Consider the following 27,731-nt stretch of genomic DNA (forward strand, 5'->3'; position numbering starts at 1 on the left):
GTTTCCTTACCTCCAAAAAGATGGAATGCTTTTCTACAGCTTGGTAGTGGCCATTTTGCAGAGCTGGATTTCTGAAAGCTTTGTTTTATTTTCAAATATTCTTTAGGAAAGAATCTTTTTGTGGCATTGTTCAGTTCTAGAGTAAAGCAAAAGAAAACAGTAGCTAAACATTAATTTGAATACAGTGACAAGAATATGAAAAATGATTGTTGTAGTATTTTTTTTTAAAAGATTTTATTTATTTATTTGACAGACAAGATCACAAGTAGGCAGAGAGGCAGGCAGAGAAAGAGAGAGAGAGGAAGCAGGCTCCCTGCTGAGCAGAGAGCCCGATGCGGGGCTCGATCCCAGGACCCTGGGATCATGACCTGAGCCGAAGGCAGAGGCTTTAACCCACTGAGCCACCCAGGCGCCCCTATTGTTGTAGTATTTTGATAATCAATTCAGATCACTTTAAGAGAGAAGGAAAAGTGGAGTCAACATTGTAATTTTAACTCAAGCAAACCTAATTCCCCCAAATTCACATTTGATACAACTTCGATGTGTCTATACATAGAATACAGACCTACTGGGTTATCTCCTATGTCCTCTGCTATGCCAGACACAGCCAAGAGTGAGACACAGTCCCTGTCCTTAAGAAGACTGAAGAGTAAAAGATGGAAATAAACAGACAAAAAAGGAGAAGAATGTATTCTAGATGTGTGAAATAGCAACTTGAGTGCAATAATGGCTCGGGATGTATGACGAAAAGGAAAAACCTCTTGAGTACTTTTTCCTACTTCATAATCTCTATTTCATTCTATATGTGGTGGTCGAGCATTTACTGAATTTAATGCTACTGATTTTGAGGGAGTTTAAAAAATATGGAATCAAATTCTCAACCTTTCAGAGATTTGCTTATGAGCCAAAAAGAAAATATTCAGTTGAAGTAAACACAGAACAATCTGTGAAAAGGCAGGAGGATACTTATTTTAAATTCTAGAAAATATCCGAACTCTATATAAGCCACAGAAAGCACGAGGACATAGAAAAGAAATGCTCACATCTAAGGAGAACAACACAAGTCAGGGAAAGAGTTAAATCTGCTATTACAGCCTGCATTCAATAGAATATGGCTAGTTTGAATCACAGAAATACCAGTCATATAAATTTTTTTAAAGAAAATTCTTTATTTAAATTCAACTTAGTTAACATATACTATATTATTAGTTTCAGGGGTAAAATTTAGTGGTTCTTCAGTTGCATAGAATACTCGGTGCGCATTACACCAAGTACCCTCCTTAATGCAGTAATGTAGGTCTTAAAACCAACTCTTTTGACCTAGCAGTTTCTCACCCTCAGGTCTATTGGTAAGTACACACCCTATAGAATATGGGGTTCAGAAGAGTTCTGCATGCTGGGAAAAGAGAGGCCAGTCAGGAATATCTCACTCAGTATTGATGACTATCTGTACATCCTATGAAAATAAATTTAAACTTTATTTTCACATTCTTTACTAGTAAATCATTCAAAGCTAAAATCTGGCTTAGGAAGTCTCATTATTCAGCTAAATATGCATCCTAATGACAAAGGCAGATATAACAGAGACAAAACAAACCAAGAAGTGTTTATTTGACAGTGTCAAAATTGAGTTATGGGTGTTACAGCCTGTGAATAATGATAATTACATAATTTATGCTGAACTCATGTTTGTATTTAAGACTTCCTATTTTATTAGCTAGGCAAACCATAGTTAAAGATTTATCCACTTTTTAAAAAAAGATTTTATCTATTTATTTGACAGACAGAGATTACAAGTAGGCAGAGAGGCAGGCAGAGAGAGAGAGGAGGAAGCAGGCTCCCCGCTGAGCAGAGAGCCTGATGCGGGGCTCGATCCCAGGACCCTGAGATCATGACCCAAGCCGAAGGCAGAGGCTTTAACCCATTGAGCCACCCAGGCGCCCCAAGAGTTATCCACTTCAATCTGATAATTCCATTTATTATTTCTATTACAATACTTTATACTCATAATATAATTTTTGTTCCAGAATAGTAAATGAACTGTTATCATTTTTAACCCTTCAGTCCCAGGAGAACTCTGTTAATATTGTAAGACTTTTTCAAGTTAGAGCATTTATCCAAGCTTTCACCTCAAGCAGTGTGTTCACTTTGTACTTGCTGAGGTTCTTTAATGACTTTGGACCACTCAAGAATCATTTTAGTCAATGTTTCATCACCGAAGAATAAGTAGTTTACTCTATGCTAGAGGAATAATAAGGGGAGGAGGAGATCTAGTAAATTAAGCCCAGTTTAACCATCACATTTACTGAGTTCTTACTATGATTAAGACGAAATGTTAAGTACTTTATGCTGTGATGATGCATACTTTTATTCTTTTGTATGTAAAGTTACACTTCAAGATTCAGAAAATGGCTTTTGAAGTCCTATGGATACAGATATAATACTGGATCCTCAAAAGACTATCAGAGCATCCATTCCTAGCTTCTAAGAATCCATAATTCTGTCTTCTGTGTGTAAAGAAATTGGGTTCTCTCTTCCCTGTCCATTGTATCACATTCAATGCTACAGTCTGGTTTATCACTTTTAAAAACTGTCAAAGTCACACATGTCTATGATTTTAAAAATCCAATAGTACAGAGGGCAAAACCAAAACAATACAAAAAACAAAACAATCATGTGTACCCCCACTTCCAATGCCCAAGGACTGTTTAAGTGTTCCTATTGTTAGTTTTTTTTCCTGGAGATCAACCTCCTCAAGTAAAAGTCAGTCATTTTTAAGACTTGGTTTACAAAGCACTAGCAATATGTGAAATGATCAGGGTAATACTGAATGAAAATGTTTAAAAAAAGTTACCTATTTAATGTGTAGAAGGAATGTATAAACTAGATCAAATAAATTCACAAATATATTGCTAAGGATGAGGCTAATGTCAGTATTTAAGGAAAAAATGGTGATATAAAGAAAATTCTTAAGAAAAAAGTAATTCAGGTGGCACATGGATACAGTAAAAATTGTATAGATGGTACCGGATGGGTGCTTCACATGGGTACAAAATGAGTTTCACCAGAGAGTTAAGATCCCTTGCAAATGGCACTTTCTTGCCCCTCTTACACAGGTGCAAAGTAAGCACTGCCTTTGAGGCCCTGAAGATTTTAAGATACTTTGTGCACTTTCATTGTTTGAAAAGCACTGCTCTAAATATGCTTACTTTGATATTTCTTTATAATAAAAATATTTATTTGCACATATTAAAGCTTGAGAATGACTGCACTAGAAAATATCATGACACAGTCAGATACTCTTACTGATAAAAAGAATGAGTCTGGATTTCAGGCTCAGTGACTATTCTGTACAAGACAAACCAAAAAATAAAAGAGTGGAGGCATGGATGGACACAAGAACAAAACCACCATTAGCATAAGAATTAACAGACTGGACTTACTGGTAGAGAATAAGAGGAAGTGTGAAATGCTCTTAATGGGAATAGGGATAATAGATGAAGACCAATTATAGAGCAGATAAAAAGAGAAGTGTGATATTCTTTCGAATGAGCTGCATGTCCTGGATAAAGCCCAGCAGGACATGAGAATGTCAGACGGAACACAGAAAAATTTTCAACTGTGTAGGACTAGCCCCAAAACACTAGGATAACTGTCATCACTGCTCCCGCTGACTAGATGCCAGTATCATCCCCCAATTATTGCGACAGCCAAAATATCCCCAGTGAAAAATCATAGGCCTCCTCCATGCTTAAAGTCCTGGATTAGCTTAAATGTCATTTCCTTATTTAGTTAAGGACTTCGGTAAAATTTTCTTTTCTTTTTTCCAATACAGTTTACCAGTAGATCTGCTCATCAGCATGTTCTGCTAAGTAAAGGCCCGAAAGTAGTGGGTATAGGGATAGGGACATCAAAAGGGAGATGGAGCTTGAATGGAAGCAAACAGTGGAACAGGGGAGTCACTCTTGCTGAGGTTTGGTGCATCTGAATGGGGAGGAGCGATGGCGCTCAGTGATTTTGCAGTTGGGGAGGAGGTCATACTGACCCTAGCTCCTTTTGCAATCAGTACCTGAGACACTCACATTTACTATATAACCATGGGTTAGGATCTCCAAACGTGGATACTATGTCTGTAGTAGGACTGCCTACAGTAGGATCCTTCAGTGTCAGTCCACAATAGGGGAAGTGACATGCTTGGTTTGGAGGCTTCAGTCAGAAAGTCAATTCAAGAAAATACGACACGTTCCCTCAAACAAAAGCATGATATTCCTGTCTGAGGTATTCCTCCTCTGTCACCTTGACAACTCCCACTCCACATAATGCTTGTAAACCATGGCCTTTTCCTTTCCTTGATGTGCTGATTTTAGATGGCCTGCAGATCCTGTTATGAAGCATATAGCCCCTCCCTGAATAGACTAAGTGTTGGGATACTGATGTGGGGACCCTGCATCAGCAATGATGTGAGGTTGCCAGTCAATGAATGGGAAGGTTCTCACCTATCCAGTCTTCCTCCTCAGACCTGCCTACACTGGTGTCCTTCTCATCTTCAAAGAAAAAAAGTATTCTAATTAATTTGGGACATACCAGAATTTCCCCAATCTCACAAGCAAGCTTAGAATCTGCCTTGTCCAAACTTGAGGACCCTCCTTTTTCCCAAAGTGACTTCACCATTTTATGTTTTATTTATTTATTAATGTTTTTAGTTTATTTTTTATTAACATGTACTGTATTATTTGTTTCAGGTGTACAGGTCTGTGATTCATCAGTCTCTAAGTACTCTAAGACAATAAACTAACTTCTCCAAAGTATCACCAAAAGCACTTGAAACCAGAAAAGGAAAAAAGTCTCTTTTACAATAGCAACAACAAAAATATACAGGCAGAAAGCTAGTAAGAATTGTGCAGAGACTTTAGGAAGGAGATTGCAGAAATGTATTGAGAGGTGATATACCATAATAACAATTACTCAATGTTATATCAATGTAAATTAAAAATATGAATTATTCCCATATAACTTATAATTTTAATGTACTTTTGATTTATTAAAACATTCAAGATACAGTAACTTTATCAGTAAAGTAGGGGCACCTGGGTGGCTCAGTGGGTTAAGCCTATGCCTTCGGCTCAGGTCATGATCTCACAGTCTTGGGATCAAGCACCACGTCAGCCTCTCTGCTCAGCAGGGAGCCTGCTTCCCCCCCCCCTGCCCCCACTATGCATACTTATTATCTCTCTCTCTCTGTCAAATAAATAAAATCTTAAAAAAAAAGAGTAAAGTAATGGGGGTGGTACCTGGGTGGCTCAGTCAGCTAAGTGTCCAGCTCTTGGTTTCAGCTCAAGTCATGATCTCTGAGTCCTTAGTTGGAGCCTCCCTTGCTAAGGGCTCCGTACTCAGTGTGAAATCTGCTTGCGATTCTCCCTCTGCCCTTTCCCCTGCTCACAGGTGTACTTTCTCTCTCTAAAATAAATAAAAATCTTAAAAAAGCATAAAGTAACAGTATATGATAAGATGGAAATATGAATGGAAAAGAACAGCTGCCAAGAAATACATTTATATTTTAGTAATTGTTGTTATTATTTTTTAAAGAATGGAAATTCAATTAGAATAGGAAAAATGGACTGTTCAACACTGTTACCAGGATAAATGTCTAAGGACATGGAAAAAAAGCAATCCATTCTTAATCAAACCAGGCACCATAAAGATGTTAAATGGAGTTAAATGTGGGGATAGAAGGACAAAATGGAAACCTAAAATAAATGTAGTTAAGAGAATGTTTATATTATTCTTTAGTGGATAAGGCCTTTTAATACCTAACTTTGAAATTAGAAATAATAAACACCAAGATTGCTACATGAGACCTCATAAAAATATAAAAGTTCTGCACAATCACAAAACATAATAAACACAAAGGACAAACAGGAAAATGATTTACTGCCTATGACAAAAGTTGACACTAATTAAAAAAAATATTTTTTAAAGGTTTTTATTTATTTATTTGAGAGACAGATAGCAAGAGAGAGAGAGAGAGAGAGCAAGCACAGAGAGAGATTGAGAGGGAGAAGCACACTTCCTGCTGAGCTAAGAGCCTGATGCAGGGCTTGATCCCAGGACCATGAGATTGTGACCTGAGCTGAAGGCAGACGCTTAACCCACTGACCCACCCAGGTGCCCCTAAAAAGTCTTCTTGTTAACAAGCAAGAAAAACCATAAGAAAAATCAGCGAAGGTCAGGGTCAGAGATTTAAAAAGAAACAGAACAAAACAAACAAAAAATGCCCAGAGTGTAGAGAAAATAACCCTTGGATAATGCTGCTTACAATAATTTTAGAACATAATTTTGCAACATATACATAGCTTTAAAACACAGAGGGTTTTAACTACCAGTTCTACTTCTGGAAATCCCTTGCAAAAAAATACTCAGTGATGTGTGCAAAATATTTATCCCTATATACCAGCAAATAATAACAAATAAATAACTAAACTAAATGTCCCATATAGTAGACAACTTAAGTAGATCATGACATAATGACAAGCATTTTTAAGTGAAGCCAAGCAGGTTAAAAAAAAGCCCTATGTACAATATGATCACATTTTTTTCTGTAAGAAAAATAATTAAGTTCACATATGTAAAATATTCTAGAAGGATACACAGTCAAGGTGGTCTCTAAATGTTAGGACTACGGAGGATTTTGAGTTTATAATTTTATCTGGACGTTCCAATTCTTCTCTAATGAAATTGTATTACTTACATAATGTAAAAAGTTATTTCTATAAGAAAACTAGACGATAATGTTTTGGCTACTAGCAATGTCACTTGCCCTAAATTATACTTTGGTATTTCTTAAGCATTTATCGAGTATACCGAAAGACACAGTGTCAGGAAACCTGATACTGCATTTGCTCTGAGGATGTTTTTGAGGACACTGCCTACTCTGTTTCTCAATATGCCCTAGAAGAGAAATCACATAAGAATTCCTTTTCAAGTGCCAGAAAAATGTTCGCTTATTCTTAGGAAGTGGGATGTTTCTTTTAACGAACCATGAGAACCACTTAATTGTACACTTACTTTTCTTTTTCCTTAGAAGGGAGAATATCTAAAACTAAAAACTTCCTCTAATTATAGTTACTATATACAGTCATATGGTTTATGTATCTGCCCATCTACACTCACCTGCAGAATGTGGAGATAGCATTTTCCTCCCTAACATTTGGTCCACAGTAGTGCACTCAGTAAATACTAGCTCTGCTTAGTTCTATCATTCTTCCCTTTTTCTTCAGCAATTCTCTATGTTCCACACTCATTAGTTTTTCCTCTCTCCATTAGTGTGTTTTAAATACTATGTTAACTGGGTGATGGGCATTAAGGAGGGCCCAAGATGTGATGAGCTCTGGGTATTACACAAAACTGATAAATGATTGAACACTATACCTGAAACTAATGATATACTACTATAAGTTGGCTAGTTGAATTTAAATTAAAAAAGAAAAGAATAAATAGTATGTCATATTCCATCTTTACTGATACTTAGGTAATTATGTTAACGAAACAGAAGAGTTACCTGTCTGGAAAAAGACTCTGGAAATAACTGTCCGACACAATGGGCAGGGAGTGCTTGCAGGATTGTCTCTGGCAAGAGTCCGTAAGCAGGGCTCACAGAAGACGTGGCGGCACGGGTAACACATGTATGGGCTGAAATAAACATCCAGACACACTGCACAGATGTAACTTTCCTTTTCTTCTGCATATGCATTGTCATCATCTGTACTCATCTCATTATTCAAAGTCTGCAAAACATAAGCAAAAATAATTTTCCTGGCTCAGTATGAGATTGGTTTCCTTAAGAGTGAGTGCCTTTATATTTTGTTAAAATGAATAAAAATATTTATGAGAAGCACATAATATCTGTTTTTGTGATATATTCAAAGTTACAAAAAGGTTACCTTGCAACATAAGAAACTCAAAACATATACGAAAAAGCCAGAAGTCTTAATTTTTCTTTTTAGTTTTTTAAATAATGCTGAATGCTAAAATATACCCCAAATACTGAAGCATACCTGTATCTCTATTTAATCAGTACTAGTTAAGTAAGTATCAGGTATGTCCGACCCAGGATTATAGACAGATTCCCCATCTATCCTACTCCCACTAGGGCAAATAAAGTGCTTGTCACAAGGTTATGGAAACTTATATTGGCACGCGCAGATGATGAAAAGTGAGGGCAAGAGGATATCATATTTATTCTCATACCATGCATGCATTCTCTATATTTTGTCCCTTTGTGGACCTCAAGGCCCCAAGAAATGGCCAAAGCCTAATGTACATCAGGCAGCAGACAAGGCAAAAAGACTTGCAGTAATTCCAGGATGAGCCTTGTGCTGGGAAATAGGATGAGTCCCTTCCTGCCTCCCAAAGAAAATAGGTAAGAAAGAGGTACTTAGGAAAGAGGCAGCTTAGACATTAGCATCATGAGATCTGGTAAAAGAATTCCTGGGACTTAGCCTCACAATTTCCCCATCTGTGAAGATGATGTGAGGATGACACAAGGTAATCCACTAGATAACAGGCACTCTGTGAAATCCCATATAAAAAACAAAGTTTAATACAGAAAGGATATGAAGTAAATGTCTCTCGCCAACAGAAAGCTTGTGGCTATGATCTGAACAATAATAAAGAAAAATCTGCAGGAAAGGCAACAAAATCCATAATTTTCGCTCATTATTGACGTATTAATATTTCCTCCTAAACTTCTAAGATATTTGCAAAGCGAAAGGCATAAGTAAATAATTAGTACTGAATTGGGCATCCCAAATAAAAACATCTAAGGACCTAGATGCTGATTTACCTAAATTTTATTTCATAATGCCAACTTATTCTGCTTGCATTAGATGCTCAGGACTGTGCCTTGAGATTTGAACTAATTAACCTTGAAGAAACCCAGGGCATTAAAAAAAAACCATAATTTGTAAAACCTCTTAAAGCATTTCAAATTGTGACCCAAATATTTGCACAGAATTTTATTTCTATGAAGTACTTTTTGTCTCTACATATGCAACAAAAGATTTCAGTAAAATACACATTAAAGAAATAAAATCTTTGTTATTTAAAAACACAATATTTTAAAAATAAACTTGATGTAAGTTTGAAAACAGAAAGTAAGGTCACAACTATTCATCTATTACTTAAGCTAAGTGAAGCAACCCTCCCCATAGAAATAACATTAATAAAGAAATGTGGAATTCACTATGTCTTAAGGAGTTAAACAGTTTAAGAGTTTTTATTAATTCAGAACAATTTATATCTGCCAATAAATACAGTTATACAAGAAGACAAAAAGTACCTCAAGGATAGAGTTCTACTGGGTTTTTCTCCAAATTGCAGAGATATATGGTTGTATAATAGAAAATCTGCTGTTGGATGGAGAACTACACTTTATAAAGTTTTTTATTTAAATTCTCATTAGTTAGTCAATTATATTTAAAAAATTAATTACTCATTAAGGGAGTACTACCGACCTAGAAAGAGGTTTTTAATAGGTGTGTCTATGAACTCATCTTCTATCTCCTCGACAGTTTTTTTTTTTTAATTTTATTTATTTGTTTGACAGAGAGATAAAGCAAGAGAGGGAACACAAGCAGGGTGAGTGGGAGAGGGAGAAGCAGGCTTCCCCCAGGGCCCAATGCAGGGCTCCGTCGTCCTGAGCCGAAGGAAGATGCTTAACAGCTGAGCCATCCAGGCATACCTCAATATTTCAATTGTTATAGATGAAGACCCCAGAAATGTTTATCAGAAGTGGAGGAAAGAGGACAGAAAAGAGAGCTGGCAAGAACGAAAATCCTTTCTGGAACAAGGTATGCCGTTAGGAAATAATTTAAAAATGTAAACTATGCTAAACCAGTTGGCAGAGTCAAGATTAAAAAAGATCGAATTTAACAGGGATATATATAAATTCCTAATTGAAGGCTCCAAAATGGACTGCACATGTAGAAGATGAACAAAACTTAGCTAAAAGCAATTTATGTAAAGAAGACCTAGGGATTTTAACTGACTTAACTAAGCTCAATATATGATGTGGTTACTTAAAAAGCAAATCTAAATTCAAGCGCAGGATAGGGTGGGTTTATGTGCCTCTCACTGTATAAAGATCACAACAGATTTGTAGTTACTTGGAGGAACACAGACAAACTAGAGTTATCAATAGAAACACTGAGGGCCACAGCAGCATGACTTCTGAAACTACCTCCTTGGAAGAACTGTTAAAAGATGGAGGATATTCAGGCACCTGGGTGGCTTAGTCAGTTAAGCCTCTGCCTTCAGCTGGGGTCATGATCCCAGGGTCCTGGGATCAAGTCCTGATTCAGGCTCTGTGCTCAGAGGGGAGTTTGCTTCTCCTTCAACCCACACCCCTTTGCTGGTGATCTCTCTCTCAAGCTCTTTCTCTCTCAAATAAATAAATAAAACCTTAAAAAAAAAAACGATGGATTGTGAGGGTTGCTGGGGGGAGGGGGTTTGGGAGAAGGGGGTGGGATTGTGGACACTGGGGAGGGTATGTGCTTTGGTGAGTGCTGTGAAGTGTGTAAACCTGGTGATTCACAGACCTGTACCCCTGGGGATAAAAATATATGTTTATAAAAAATAAAAAAATTAAAAAAAAAAAAAGATGGAGGACATTAATTCAGAAAAATATTAAGAGGCGATGAGATAAACAAGCATCTGCATGAAAGTGATCCTAATTTTCCTCTGTGTCGTTTTCATGAACAGATCTAAAAACAAACGGTATTAAGAGAAAGTAGATTATAAAATACCTATTTACAAGCCAATGACATGAACACAGAATACCATTTTCCTCTTACACAGTACACTTGTCATGGAGCTAAACATTTATCTTGTGTTCCCCAGGAAATACTTTGGGACTAGAAATAAGACAAAGCTGTACATATTAACTAATTTCCTTACCACAAAACCCCTATGAAGTAGGTAGTATTACTATCAGCATTTTTTATAATAAAGAAAACTGAGAAACTGAGAGCTCATTAACTCAGACGGCTAGTGGTGCAGCTGGAATTTCAATCCAGCCCGTCCGGATCTGGAGCAGCACTCTTCTTCACTACCACATTCTTAAGTGAGTTTAGGGACTTCGAAATGTCCTAGCAAAAAATAAATGTTAACGTCTGATGATTATGATGTAGGTTAAAAGAAAAAGACAAATTTAGATAGGATCTACAGGGCAGTAAGTGTTAAGGCACAGTTATTAAAATTAGCAAATGAATATAATAGGTGTCCAATGTACAACTAGTTTTGGCTCCAAGGGAATTATTCCACAAAGAACCACACGCATGCAGGCTCTCAAACTCCTTTCTAGGGGGTTCCAGTCTCAGAAGGACAAAGTAAACTGATAAATAATCTAAAGCAATGTTTCCAAAAAACCCAGTAAAAACTAGCCCCAAAATTAACAGACCAAGAGTTGTTATTAGTAATAATGACAACAAAACAGCAGTGCCTCTAGCTCATTTACCGTGTTGCGATTACTGCTATATTTGGTCTTATTTCTCCAACTTACTGTTTTTTAATAAGTGATAGGAGGGCAGTGAGTAAGAGCAAGACTCCAGAGCCTGTTTGGGCTCTGCCACTACTGCCAGTGAGACCTTATGCAAATCACTTCACTCCCTGGAGTCTCACTTTCCTCATTTGTGAGGTGGGGATACTGGAAGTACCTAACTCATAGATGCTGAAAGGATTAAATGAGGTAATATATATAAAACATAAAACCTGGAGCGTGTTCGCTGCTGTCATTATATTTAATGTTTTATTTAATGTTGTATATTTAATGTTGTATTAAAAAATGAGTTTTATGTTTACAGAAAAATTGTACAGAAAATATAAAGAATTCCCACATACCTCCTTCCACCACACACACACATACGCACACACATGCACGCGCGCGCACGTGCACATAGTTTCACCTTCTGTTACCATTATGGTACATTTTTGGAGTTGATAACCAATACTGATACATTACTATTAACTGAAGTCCTTAGTTTATTTAGTATATAGGCTGCCAAAGCGAGCCCAAGTCCCTACTTTACATTAGGGTTCAGTCTTGGCTTTGTACATTCTATGGGTTTTAACAAATGAATGCCATCTATCCACAATTACAATATCACATAGGATTTGTTTCACTGTCCTAAAAGCCCCATGCTCCCCCTATTCATCCCTTTTACCTTTTCCCCAACTCCTGGCAACTACTGGTCTCTGTATAGTGTTCCTTTCCCAGAACGTCATGTAATAGGAGTTACACAGGATGTAGTCTTCTCAGACTGGCTCCTTTCACTTAGTGTTATGCATTCAAAGTTCTTCCTAATTGATCTTGAAGTTACTCCAGGTCGCTAATGAGAACTGCTCTTAATTCTACATCAGTTAATATCTTGGCTTTTAAGAAAAGCAATAAATTTGCTTCATTTTCTAAGTAAATGCAAACTGCCTTCCACCCTTTGGATATTCCTGAAAGACTGTGGTCCAGTGATAGCAGGCTGTCTTATTTTCGAGGACTGTTACATTTTTTTCAAAAACCTATCTTTATAATTCTATTTTCTTTAAACATATGAGTTGAAATCAATATCATGATTTGATTTTGCTTCAAGCTGTCTCCAAAGAAAGTAACGAATATAATGAAAATAAGTTAAGATTTGCACCCAATTAATTTATTCTCTGTGTATATGTATTCTACCACATGCAGGGGAGAAAAAACAGCCAAAAGCCAGTTTCTGCTAAGAATGACCTTGATGAAGCAGGAAAAAGATTAATTTTTATTAATTATTTATTTTTAATACACCATGTGAGAGAAACAGGAAGTACACAGAAAGCATTTCTGCTGTATACCGAAGCATTTTTTTTTTTTTTTTAAGAAAAATCTCCTTTGTTATTGTTTTAGTTGTGAGCTGAACTAGCTATTTTTCCCACTGAATACCATTGTTATGTAATAAACAATGGCCAGGAAAATTCACTATTTAGATCTGGTTATTTGACAGGCATTTTTACAAAAATGAACAAAACAAACCTGTCACTTCAAAGGAAAAAACTGATAGTATTTGTTGCCAAATAAAATGATAAAATTTGGGCTTTCAAGCAAAAATCAAAATTTTAGAAATCTTCTGGATGCTTATAGTGTCCTAATACTTACAGAATTCTCTGAAGAGATGATATTAACAATTTTTTGATATTGCTTACTGAAATAAGACATTTAGAAGAGCTGTATGATTCAGTGAACCAAGAGTTAAATGCATGATATTATAAAACTATGCATAAGTAAATTAAGTACTCAAAGTGTAAAGACAGACCAATGGATTTCAATGTAACAGAGCAAAGTTCACATCAAGTGTCAGATTCCATATTGCAACTAACTTTTAATAATCTAGCACTTGTCAAGTTTTGGTGTAATATCAAAGACATCTATCCAAAATCATCTTGAAAAGCTATTATAATACAATTCCATTTTCTATGTGTCTAGCTAGATTTTCTTCATATACTTCAATCAAAACAACAGAAAAAGCTGGGGACATCACATTGCTGGATTTCAAGCTTTATTACAAAGCTGTGATCACCAAGACAGCATGGTACTGGCACAAAAACAGACACACAGACCAATGTAACAGAGCAGAGAGCCCAGATATGGACCCTTAACTCTATGGTCAAATAATCTTTGACAAAGCAGGAAAAAATATCCAATGGAAAAAAGACAGTCTCTTCAATAAATTGTGCTGGAAAATTGGACAGCTATATACCGAAGAATGAAACTCGACCATTCTCTTACACCATACACAAAGATAAAACTCAGAATGTTTGAAAGACCTCAATGTGAGACAGGAATCGATCAAAATCCCAGAGAACACAGGCAGCAACCTCTTCAACACTGGCCACAGGAACTTCTTTTAAGACACGTCTCCAAAGAAAACAAAAGCGAAAATGAACTTCTGGGACTTCATCAAGATCAAAAGTACATCAAAGGAAACAGTCAGCAAAACTAAGAGGCAACCCACGGAATGGGAGAAGATATTCACAAATGACACTACAAACAAGGGGCTGATATCCAAGATCTATAAAGAACTTCTCAAACTCAATACCCACAAAAAGATAACCAAGTCAAAAAACAGGCAGAAGACGAGCAGACTCTTCTCCAAAGAATGGAGAAATGGCTAACAGGCACATGAAAAAGTGTTTATCATCATTAGCCATCAGGGAAAGTCAAATCAAAATCACATTGAGATACCACCTTACACACCAGTTAGAACAGCCAAAATTAACAAGGCAAGAAACAAAAAATGTTGGAGAGGATGTGGAGAAAGGGGAACCCTCTTACACTGTTGGTGGGAATGCAAATTGGTGCAGCCACTTTGGAACACAGTGTGGAGGTTCCTCAAAAAATTAAAAATAGAGCTACCCTATGACCTGGCAATTGCACTACTGGGTATTTACCCCAAAGGTACAGATGTAGTGAAAAGAAGGGCCCTATGTACCACAATGTTCTTAGTAGCAACGTCCACAATAGCCAAACTGTGGAAATAACTGAGATGCCCTTCAACAGACAAATGGATAAAGAAGATGTGGTCCATATACACAATGGAATATTACTCAGCCATCAGAAAGGATGAATAACCAACTTTTGCATCAACATAGATGGGACTGGAGGAGATTATGCTGAGTGAAATAGGTCAAGCAGAGAAAGATCATTATCATATGGTTTCACTTACTTGTAGAACCTAAGGAATAAAATGGAGGACACTGGGAGAAAGAACAGAAAAATGAAGCGGGGGAGAGTCAGAGGGGGAGACGAATCATGAGAGACTGTGGACTCTGAGAAACAAACTGAGGGTTTTAGAGGGGAGGGGAGTGGCGGGATGTATTGGCCCAGAGACGGGTATTAAGGAGGGCACATATGGCATGGAGCACTGGGTAATATATGTAAATAATGCATCCAAAACTAATGACATGATGATTCACAGAACTGTACCCTGGGGGACAAATAATACATTATATGTTAATAAAAATAATTTAAAAAAACTAATGACATACTGCATGGTGACTAACATAACAAAATAAAATAATAAACAGAAAAATAACAACATATGGCAACAGATTGTACGCAGAAACAGATGTGAGAATACATATGTTGTTTCTTAGGCCAAATATTAAAGAGATTTGCAAAAATTAAAGCAAATACCATTCTCAAATTTTTTGAATAAATTATTTTTTATTTATGTGTGAAATTTTTGTTGAAGATTGTAAATATGTAAACCATATCTATAAAAATTAACACATTTAACTGAACTTTTTTTTAATTAAAAAAAATTTTTTTATTAACATATAATGTATTATTAGCCCCAGGGGGATAGGTCTGTGAATCACCAGGTTTACACACTTCACAGCACTCACCATAGCACATACCTTCCCCAATGTCCATAACCCCACTACGCTCTCCCTAGCCCCTTCCCCCAGCAACCCTCGGTTTGTTTTGTGAGATTAAGAGTCTCTTATGGTTTGTCTCCCTCCTGATCCCATCTTGTTTCATTTATTCTTTTCCTATCCCCCAAACCCCCCACGTTGCCTCTCAACTTCCTCATATCAGGGAGATCATATGATAATTGTCTTTCTCTGACTGACTTATTTCGCGAAGCATAATACCCTCTAGTTCCATCCATATCATCGCAAATGGCAAGATTTCATTTCTTTGGATGGCTGCATAGTATTCCATTGCATATATATACCACATCTTCTTTATCCATTGAATAAATTATTTTTCATAATATATGTTATGATTCCATGTAATGAAATTATCTGTGTATGAATTAATAAATCTTTAGAATGTCTTCTCAGTTTTAATATATAACATGGTAAATATTTATAATCCATATACACAAAAGTTCTTTGGTACTCTCAATAACTTTAAGATTTTAAAGGGATCTTGAGCCCGAAAAGTATGAGAACAAATACGCTAGGAGGTAGAAAGCAAAGGTGAGTTGGGCCATAGGCCTGTATTAGATACTGTACTGAAGCATGTATGTTTTTAGTGAATTGGCAATATTAACAGTAATCTCATCTTACTAAGCAAGATGATTTAGGCAAAGAATATAATGCAGAGTCTAAATTATGGTCAGGTATCTTCTATCTGAGATCTAAAGATATAAAGCTCTAAGAAGTATGAAAAGAATGGCAGCACACAGTAGGTAAGGAGAGAGGAAGTAAGTATGGAGCATTTACTTCAGAAAGCCATACCTAGATACACCACCGTATAGAGAGAAAAATCAATCCGCTTAATATTTACAGTTCTCTTAGATGACAAATAACCTCATTTATTTTTTTAATTTTTATTTCTTTAAAGATTTTATTTATTGAGAGAGAGCATGTGTGCAAACAATGGGAGGAGCAAAGCGAGAGGGACAAGAAAACTCCAAACTGACTGCAGAGACCAATGCAGGGCTCACCTCAGGACCCTGAGAGCATGACCTGAGCTAAAATAAAGAGTGGGACAATCAACCAGCTGAGCCACCCAGGATCTCAATAAATAACATCATTTAAAATGAAAAGTAAGGGTGCCTAGGTGGCTCAGTGGTTAAGTGTCTGCTTTCAGCTTAGGTCATGATCCCAGGGTCCTGGTATCGAGCCCCACATTGAGCCCTACATCGGATTCCCTGCTCAGCAGAAGGCCTGCTTCTCCCTCTCCCACTTCCCCTGCTTGTGTTCCCTCTCTCACTCTCTCTCTCTATCAAATAAATAAACAAAATCTTTAAAAATAAATGAAAAGCAAGAGCTACTATAATACTCCGAGGTGGCCTCTAAAGCATCAAGGAAAGATGAAATGATCTTCAATAGGATTTTAGTTATACTTTCTACGTTATAATTATTTGATAACTGGCAACTCATATGGGGTTGCTTAATACAAATATTCACCTAATCAGAACACCTCATTAATAAGCTATTCTAGATAGACTGCAAATTACTTTATCTGAACTCGTTTTTTTTATAGCACTTTGCAAAACAGAAATACAGCTTTAGATTAGAGCTAATTCTAGGAATCTATGTCAAAATAATCTAAATATCCTGTACTTAAAAAAAAATCCAAAATAACATCCCAAGGTGTAGAGTGAATGTCAGTAGTTAGTACCTACAAAAGAAGAAACACACCAAATCCCTACAACCTGTGGTAAAGGAAAAACAAAATTCATGGGTCCTCAAATGAATACTGGGGCTGTTATAATTCAAAATTTTGAGTGGAAATTTCCCAGTATTTATTTCTGTAATCTTCCAGCATACCCATAGAAAGGAAGAGACTAAATGAAGTCTCCGCATACCTTTAGGAGGTGACCAATGATGGCTGAGAATATTTTTTCCCACACCATCATACTTCTCCGTATGTTTGTAGGTTATTACCATACTGAGTATTGCCCAAGCCATCAGATACAGAGTTATTCAGAAACCATTTATTCATTATGTTACTTCATAAATAAATATCCCTTCAGGCTTCCACTCTGTATACTGATGAAACTAGATATATGTATAAAATAGAACATTCCAAAGAAGTACATATGGTCACTTTCCCTATACTGGCCATTGGAAGACTTACATTTATCCCATTAAAAGCTCCGGGGGATGCAATTTTGTGGAGCTTATTTGTTCTCTTTTAAATATGAATATTAAACCACAGCAGTAATCAATTTACTTATGAAGCAAAAATCAAGTAAATGAAGTAAAAAAACTAAGGAAATAGTCCTTGCCTTGAAAGAACAGAAATTGACCCACATTCACAGTAAATAATTGCAAATGCTCAGCCCAGAATTTATAAATTTCCCCAGATTACTTGGGTCTGGGGACTAAACGCAATGAATTAGAATGGAAACTCTTCTTCAGCAAAAATCGAAGAATATATTTCTGCCATTTCTGGCTTACTTTAGAGTACATATGTGCTCTAAAATTTACTGTTTTTTTTTTAATAGAAAAACTTATGACTTCTGGTTTATATAAGTTGTATTGCTCACCACCCCCATTTTTGGCATTTGAAATAAAATGTTTGCAATATTTTGCAATGCTGGTCACTTTTTCAAAGTATCTTCTGTTTTTAGTTTGAAAACCAAGGATGTGCTAGCAGTTATTTTAAAAATACTGCATGTTCTGCACAAGTTATTAGATCTTTATAGAATGATAAATGCTGCAGTATATATCCTATGCATATTTTTATGGAAGCATTTAAATTTAATAATTACATACACTAAAAAATTACTATCCTGTCTGAAATTAAAGTCAGAGTGTTTTGTTATATAACATTTCTAACATATTAGTGATTCTGAAAGTTTTCACCTCATTTACAAAGTCTTCTGCCATGTTTACTTAAGGGTAGAAAAATGTGAATTCTAGGTCATTGGTTAGCTCCAAAAAGGAAAATATTGAGATACTATATCTTTATTTATGCTTATAGTTGGTAATACACAACCTCATAGTTAGAAGGCACTAGTTACCATTTTCTTAAAGACTACAAAATGCAGTCATCAGTCTATGAAACACATTACTTTGTCTCGATGTTGGAGAGAGGAGAGGGATAGAGAATGCACTTCCCTTTGTCTTTTCTGGCTTCACTGTAACTATCCATCTGCTTTACTTATCTTTCTCTTCAAGTGTGTCTTGTGTACAATTTCTGCCTATTACTGGCCTTTTTTTTTTTTTTTGCCATATAATTCGTGTACCCTAAAACTCACCATTTTAAAGTGTACAGTTCAGGGGTTTTGGTATATTTATAAGGTGGTACAGCCATTTACCACCATTGACTATCAGAAAAAATTCCTCACTCTGAAAAGAAACTGCATACCCATTATCAGTCACTTCCCATTTCCCTCTCTCCCCTCCTCCTGGAGCTCCACCCTTGGAAACCACAAACGTACTTTCTGTCTCTACAGATTTGCCTATTCTGAACATTTCATATAAGCAAAATCATATAAAACATGTCCTGTTGTATCTGGCTTCTTTCACTTAATGTTTTCAAGGTTTATCTCTGTTAAAGTATGTAACAGCATTTCATTCCTTTTTATGATCAAGTAATATTTCACTGTATGGAGATCCCTCATTTGGTTTACTGTTCCTGACTTCTTCTATATGTATTCTCTGCCAATGGCCTTTTAGTAATGGTCTTTAAGAAAACTGTGTTCTGTACTTTCTATTTCCTACGTAAGCTTACCCTTTCTTACTGTCCTCAAAATCTTTTTCCTTAGTACTGATGCCAGCAAAATCTTTGTTTAATCTTATCCCTCTTCTCATCTCCAAATACAAATTTACTGCTGCTTTTTGTAAATGACTATACTAGGACTCCAATCTTAATATATTCTAACTTGAATTCACTTCTCCCCCAGATGTGACTCTTGATCCTTACCTCCTATATCCAATCCTTGCCAAGTTTAGTTCTTAAACTGTTCCAGTGTTTTCCTGTACTCCCTGATGATTCCCTTTATTTTCATTGCCATTTCCTAATTAAGCTTTTTAATCTTTATATTCTCTCAAAAAATATTTATTGAGTGCCTCCTATGTACCAGCCACTTTCCCAGACTCTGAGGATACACTATGGAGCTTCTAGTCTTGTGGCACAGAATAAAAAGATGCTAGGAAAGCATTAAACAGAGGAACTTGAATTAGTTTGGGATCTAGAAAGGCTTCTTTGAGGTAGTGGTATTTAAGTTAACCTCTTGTTAGAAATCTTTTTTTTTTTATAAATGACAGAAAATCGAGGTTAAAGTGGCTCAAAAGTTCAAATGGAATCTACTGGTGCCAGTAATAGAAAAATCTAGAACTGTATCTAGCTTTAGGCAAGAATTGACTCAGTACCCTAAACAACATCTCTAAAAACTATCTTTTTCTTTCTCAGGCCAAATTCCTCACAAATTTAGAACTTTTGCATAAGCTGTTCCTTCTGGCTAGTCTTCCACTTTTACTCTTCCCGAATTCCTACATACCATTCAGACCTGTGTTGGTTTGGTTTAGTGGACACTTTTGGGAAAACCTCTCTAGCATTCATTCCACCCATCTTCTGCCAACAGTTTACTGATTTTTTTTTAATTGGGAAATTCATCCTTCCTCACTTATAGCCATAACTATGTGTTCCAGCTGGCCTTAAATGATTCAGGGGAAATGATATGGGAGGACTACCAGGAGGCTAATCCTGATATATCAGTAGCCCTACTGGAAAGACTGTACTATCTGTGAAACAAAGTGTCCTCCAGATTCTCTATACAGGACATCTACTCTCCATTTGCAAGTACCTGTCATAGGAATCTAAAGTAGCCTCTGATCACATTAGATATAAAGGATTTTGAATCTGAAATTATTAAAAATATACCAATATTCATGTTTTTTAAAACTACTATTATTTCTGCTATTGTCAGAGCAAGGCAAGGGAGGCAAGGTAATAGAAGTGACTAGAAATGGCTAATCAATAGCCTTCAAACCATTTCTGTATAACTTCTGGCCATCAAAAAAATCACAAATATTATGTTTAATATATTTAATCTCTGTATTCCTATTACTTAGAACAATGCTTGGCATATAAAAGATGCTCAGTAAGTACAACTTATATTTGAGAATAGGAAGATTGGTAGAAGACAAAATTGTACTTGCTGTACTGGAAAGACCCCAGAGAAACCATTCAGATGAATACAAGAAAAAAAAATAAAAATAACATCACTTTATACAGATAGAATGCATTATCTGGGGTTCTCCAGAATCCAAAGTACAGCAAAAGTTTACATGCTGTTACTTTACTAGGGAATGCAGGTGTGAGAGAAAAGAGAGTGAGTGAGATAAAGAGGAAGAGAAAATACGAGAGGCCTGAGTAGGCCTTTAATTGGTACCAAGTAGAGTCTTAGGAGAGGGTTACTAACTACTGTGTCCCAACTACATGTAGTGTGATCTATAGTCTGCTGAGGGAGGAAGGGAGAAAAAGGTATCTGCTGGTGCCCATTTCCTATTGATCCAAAGTGTGCTCCACTGGGCATTAACACCCCCTCATCTCCGGCTTACACACACATGAGAACTGAGTAGGCCTCACTGCATCTAATGCTTCAGAGACAACAGAGAAGCCTCCCGAGGCAAAAGCTCTTAACCTGCTTGCTGGAGTAGCTGCTGGAAAGAGCCAAAGTGGAGTTGTTCTCCAAGGCAGTAGCTAGGCAAGAACAAATACTGCTGAGGGGATTTGTGGAGGCACAGATAAATACACTTTAGTGTATTCATAGAGTGGAATACTATTCAGCAATAAAAAAGAAATAAATTACTTACATACAAAACATCAATAGTGAATCATAAAACCAGTGTTTAATGGAAGAACCCTTACACCAAAGAGGACATAACACCTGATTCTATTTTTGTAAAATTCCGTAATTAGTTAGATTACTCTGATCAGAATAGTAGTTGGCTCCAAGATACGAAACAGAAAATGGCTGAGAAGGGGAAAAGGAAAACTTTGGGAATGATGTAAGGTTTTATACCTTAGTGGAGACTATATACACAGGCATGTGCATCTGTTAAAATAGTAAATGAACAACTAAGATTTCTATATTTCACTGTATGTAAAATTCATATCAAAAGAAAAACTACCAAAAAATGTGACATATTCATGCAACAGAATATGATTCAACAGGAACAAACTACTGTGGCACAATTTAATACAGGATAACACCACTTTTACAGAAATAACATAGGCAGAACAATGCCACGTATTATATGGAGATATATATTCCTAGATATGTATCTTTCTATACATATTTCTAGACATATATATCTTTCTATTTCTATATATATATTTCTTTCTCTCACTCTCTCTCTCTGTATTATTTTTTCCTTTAAAAGACCAGAAGTTTATAAAATAAACTCCAAAGGCTGATTCTTTCTGTTGGCAATGGAAAATGATCTGGATTGGGAGTACTAACTAAAAGGTCTTCAATTTTTTATGCTTTTTTAAAGACAATATTTTAATTTTTTTAGTTAAAAATGAACTAAGTCAGTATCTATATTTTCAAAAACAGAAAAATAGAAGTAATACATGATTGCTATAGGAAATCTAAAAATTACATTAAAATATAAATAGATTCAAGTTCAATGTGGCAATTTGTATTCCAAACTATTTTTACTTCTTTGTCGGAAACACAGAATTTAAAAATGTCACTGGTTAAGAACAAAGAAACTCTGAAACTGCTGGCAGGTGGTTAAGAGAGGTCTACAAATTTTGAAACTCCTTCCACTTAATATCGCCAGGTGGTGTGAAGTATGTAGGTGTGTACGTGGTGCATACATAGCTACAATCTTCTTAAAAGTATTTATAAAATGAATATGATCATGTATAATATTGAAGTTTTTTTTTTATAAAACAATGCACTGGATGATCCTTGGTAGCAATATTATACTTTAACTTGCTCTCTAATATATTCACTTTCCAGAAAAATATATTCAAGACACTCCAATACTTAAATGAATTTCAGTATTTAGGATAATGCTGCTTTTAAAAAAAGAGATTATGTATTTGAGAGAGAGAGAGAGAGAGAGAAAGAGCATGAGTGGGAGGGGCGGAAGGAAAGGGGAGAGAGAATATTAAGCAGACCGCACGCTGAGCAGGGAGCCCGACATGGGGCTTGATCTCAGGACCCTGAGATCATGATCTGAGCTGAAACCAAGAACAATATTCAACCAACTGTGCCACCCAGGTGCCCCAGAATAATGCTGTTTTTGATGACAGACGTTTGAAAACTTCCTTTGAAATGAAGTTGAGAAAGAAAATGCAGAAAATGGAGAAAAATGGCAAGTAGATCACCAATAAATCACCTATGACCCCACTTCCCAATAAAACACTGCTAATATTTTATACACTTTCTATTTCTTTTAATTTTAAATAATATTTATAACTACCTGGTATTTAGAATTATGGTTTTACATTCTCATTTACTATGTTAGATTAAGAATTTCCCATAATACTAAATCCCAAAATAAACAACAGTTTAAAGACTGTATAATAATGTAACTATATGGTTTGCTTAAATAAGCTCCAATTATTAGCTATTTGGAGTACTTGCCTTTCTCTTTTTTACTGTTTTATATAACTTTGTGCTAGCTATTTGCTCTGCCTCAAATGCTCCCTTCTATGTCTGTGAATTGCTGACTCTTTTCTTATTTCTTTAGGTCTCAGCGTAAATATTATTTCAAAGAGGCCTACCCATAAGATGCTATCTAAATTAAAGCAGCACCACCATCTCCCAATGCACACACCAAATGTGACACTTTATCACTGAGTTTAGAAAATAATGGGCAGCAGTGTTTGGGTGGCTCAGCTGGTTAAGCAGCTGCCTTCAGCTCAGGTCATGATCTCAGGGTCCTGGGAATGAGCCCCTTGTTGGGTTCCCCTCTCCTCGGTGAGTGTGCTTGTCCCTCTCCCTCTACCCCTCCTCCTGCTTGTGCTCTCTTTCTTTCTCTCTCTCTCTCAAATAAATAAAATCTTTAAAAATTTTAAGAAAAAGAAAATAATGTCAAACCCCTTAAGTTTCATTTTCTCTATGTATGAGTAATAGTTTTTGCCTAATCTACTTCTTAGTATATTCAAGGTTGTTACAATATTATACATAATATGTGAAAAGTTTAGGTGATATAAATTGTTTATCAGTATAGCATGTTATTATGGTCTTTTTATGGAAGGCAACACACACACACACACACACACACACACACACACACTCACACACCCCATTTCTGTCCAGCAGGGCTGAGGACAAAAACATTTCTAACCCAGGTTTCTTTGTTTATTTACTTTAGTATCTGGGTAAATTCCTGCTCCTGGCAATCAAAACAGCCAGAGATTCCGCTATTAAAAGATATGAGGATAACAGCTTGGTACAGCGTTTATCTCCATGGGAAGTCTGTACCAAAGATGGAATGGATTAAAAAAAACCCACAAGACTCATCTATATGCTGCCTATAAGAAACTCATATCAGACCTAAAGACACATACAGATTGAGAGTGAAGGGATGGAAGAAATGTTCCCCATGGAAATGAAAGCAAAACAAACAAAGAAAACAAAAAACCAAAAACCAAATCCAAAACAAAAAAATACTTCCTAGAAACATGTTTCCTAGAAATACACAACCTTTTGAAATTGTATTAGGAAGACAAAGAAAATCTGAACATACTGATAACTAGTAACAATACTGAATCAGTAATCAGAACACTCCCAATAAACTGAAGTCCAGACCCAGCTGGATTCACAGGTGAATTCTACCAAATATTTAAGGAAGAATTAATAAATATTCTTCTCAAAGTATTAAAAAAATAGAAGAGGAAGAAAACGTCCCAAATGCATTGTACAAGCTAGCATTACTCTCATGCAAAAACCAGATGAACACACTACAAAAAAGAAAACTATAGGCTAATATCCATAATGAGTACAAATGCTCAAATCCTCAAAAAATATTAGCAAACCACATTCAACAATATATGAAAAGGACCATTCACCACAACCAAGTGGGATTCATCTCAGGGAAACAAGGATGGCTCAATATTTGCAAATCAATCAGCATTATACGCCACACCAAAAAACAAAAACAAACCAAAAAAACCCCCCAAATAAAAATCATATGATCACTTCAATAGATGCAGAAAAAGCAGCTGACAAAATTCAAAATCTATTCATGATAAAAACTCAATAAAGTGGGCTTAGAGGGAACATACTTCAACATACTTAAGCCCATAGATGACAAACCCATAGCTATTATCATCAAATTCAGTGATGAAAAACTGGTAACTTTTCCTCTGAGATCAGGAACAAGACAGAAGTGTCTACTCTCACCACTTTTATTCAATACGGTACTGGAAGTCCTAGCCCTAACAACAAGACAAGAAAAATAAATACAAGCCCTCTAAACTGGTAATAAAGAAGTAACCCTTTCACTATTTGTAGATAACAGGAGACTGTAACTCCACCAAAAAAGCTATTAGAAGTAAAAATGAATTCAAAAAAGTTGCAGGATACAAAATTAATATATAGAAGTTGGTTTCAGTTCTAAAAATAACAACAAAGTAGCAGAAAGAAAAACTAAAAAAGCAATTCTCTTACCCTTGTGCCAAAAAGAAGAAAATACTTAGGAATAAACTTAACCATGCAGGTGGTGGGGGCGGGGACTGAAAACAATGGAAAGGCATACTATGCTCATGGATTAGAAGAACATCAACAGCATTTTTCACAGAACCAGAATAATCCTAATGTTACACTGGAAACACGAAAGACCTGAAGTAGCTAAAGCAATCAAACTGGAGGTATTATAAATCCCAGATTTCAAGATACACTACAAAGCTGTAACAATCAAAGCAGTATGGTAATGGTACAAAAAAAGACATGAAGATCAATGGAACAAATAGAAAGCCCAGGATTAATCTCATGTTTATAAAGTCAATTAATTTATGACAAAGGAGGGAAGAATGTACAGTGGGGAAAAGACAATCTCTTCAATAAGTGGTGTTGATAAAACTGGGCAGGTACATGCAAAAGAATGAAACTGGGCCACTTTCTTATACCATATACAAAAATAAGCTCAAAATGCATTAAAGACCTAAATGAGAGATATGAAACCATAAAACCCCTAGAAGAAAACATGCTTAGTAATCTGTTAAACAACAACCCTGTCCGCATTTTTCTAGGTATGTCTCTTGGGGCAAGGGAAATAAATGCAAAAATAAACTATTGGGAACTATACCAATCCATCAGTCAATCAATCAGTGCAAGCATTTTCACAATGAAGGAAACTGTCCACATAATGAAAAGGCAATCTACTAAATGGGAAAAATATTTGTAAGTGATATGTCTGATAGGGCATTAGTATCTAAAATATACAAATAACTTTACAATTCAATAACAACAAAAAACTCCCCAAATAAGCAGATCAAAATGGGCCCAGGATCTGAATAGACATTCTTCCAAAGAAGATATATAGATGGCCAAAGACACATGCAGAGATGCTCAACATCAATAATCATCAAGGAAGTGCAAATCAAAACCATAATGATATATCACATCACACTAGTCAGAATGATTACAATGAAAAACAAGTGGTGGCGAGATTGTGGAGAAAAAGCAACCCTCATGTACTGTTAGCAGGAATGTAAACTGATACAGCCATTGTGGAAGAGAGATGGATGTTCCTTAAAAAGTTAAAAATAGAAATACTGTATAATCTGGTAATTCCACTACTGGGTGTTTACCCAAAAAAGTGAAAAGATATATGCAGCCCCATGTTTACTGCTGCATTATTTACAAGAGCCAAGATATGGAAGCAGCCTAAAATGTTCACCCACAGAGGAATGGATAAAGGAGATGTCACATGTAATAAACACATTGTATACAATACAACTCAACAAGAAAAAAAGAAAGTCATCTTGCCATTTGGGACAACATGGATGGACCTAAAGGATATTATGCTAAGTGAAATAAGTCAGACCAGGAAAGACAAAATCCATGTCATTTCAATTATATCTGGAATCTAAAAAAACAAATGAGCAAACAAACAAACATAAAGGCAGAAGAAGATCCATAAATACAGAATACAAAATGATGGTTGCCGGAAAGGAGGGGGATTGGGGGATGGGTAATATGTGGGAAGGGGAGTGGGAGGTGTAAGCTTCCAGTTATGGAATGAATAAATCATGGGGATGAAATTATTGAAATTGAAAATACAATTTCAAATGGTACTGTAATAGTGTTGTATGGTGACAGATGGTAGCTACATTTGTGGTAAACATAGCATAAGGTACAGAGTTGTGGAATCACTATGCTGAACACCTGAAATGAATGTAATGCCGTGTATCAAGTCTACTTTTATGAAAAAAAATCTATACCAACAAAGAAACTTTTGTATTATAATTTAGAAATCACACTCATGTACTCAATAGTTTGGCTGGTAATTAGCTTTTTAGTGTAAATATCACAAAACAATAAATTATAACTTAATTATATATAAAATTAAATTTTCATATGGTTTCTAGAAAGTACTGTAAAATTTAACTATACCTACTTCACAAACATCTTCATTTACAAAATGTGGCATAAGAGCTAAGTGACATTTAAGCAATATTTGCATTCTGATATTTTAAGATTTAATGGTCTATTAGTGTCTCTGAATCTTATTTCATAAAAAATTATGTTGATGAAACCAGTTTAGTATTTTAAAGACATGGTTAGCTAAGAGCATCTTCACATATATTTTAAAGTTTAAAAAATTTTATGAATATGGGTTGTTTCTTTTCTTGGGTGTTTCCATCTTGGTTTCTGCTTATGCACTTGTTTTCTGATGTTAGCAATCAAACTTCCTGTGTGAAATTTCTGCCATTCAATTTTATGTGGATATAAAGCATTTCTGTAATTATTGACTGTGTCAGAATGAATAATGCACTTACTAGTCTCATTATTTCCATTTCTACTATCCAGGTGGAAAGAGGTTATCTCATTTTAATAGAAAGCATTAGAAAGATTTTATATATGACTTGGTGCAATGTAAATAAAATATTACATTTTTCAACCCTTCCAACAAGTAGAGGACATGTATCTTGCATTGTGGAGCTAGAAAAGACATGAACAGATTATTATGTTATGAAAATTTCCACAATTCAGGTCTGTATTAAGTCCCTTATATCTGAACTTCTCAAACATCTAATTTCTAAAGAAAAAGAAGGC

General features: G+C 35.7%; 1 protein-coding gene across 1 annotated transcript in view; it reads right to left on the reverse strand.

Moving 5' to 3' along the window:
• RNF180 (ring finger protein 180) overlaps positions 1-27,731 on the reverse strand; it is a 189,835-nt gene that overhangs the window by 43,677 nt on the left and 118,427 nt on the right. Inside the window, exons 5-6 of the mRNA XM_032336146.1 lie at positions 7,559-7,784; positions 11-136 (exon numbers count right to left, since the gene is read on the reverse strand). Coding sequence (XP_032192037.1) covers positions 11-136; positions 7,559-7,784 — 352 coding nt within the window. The remainder of the gene's footprint in view (positions 1-10; positions 137-7,558; positions 7,785-27,731) is intronic.

This window comes from Mustela erminea, chromosome 3 (assembly GCF_009829155.1).
Source record: "Mustela erminea isolate mMusErm1 chromosome 3, mMusErm1.Pri, whole genome shotgun sequence".
Classification (NCBI taxonomy): Eukaryota; Metazoa; Chordata; class Mammalia; order Carnivora; family Mustelidae; genus Mustela; species Mustela erminea.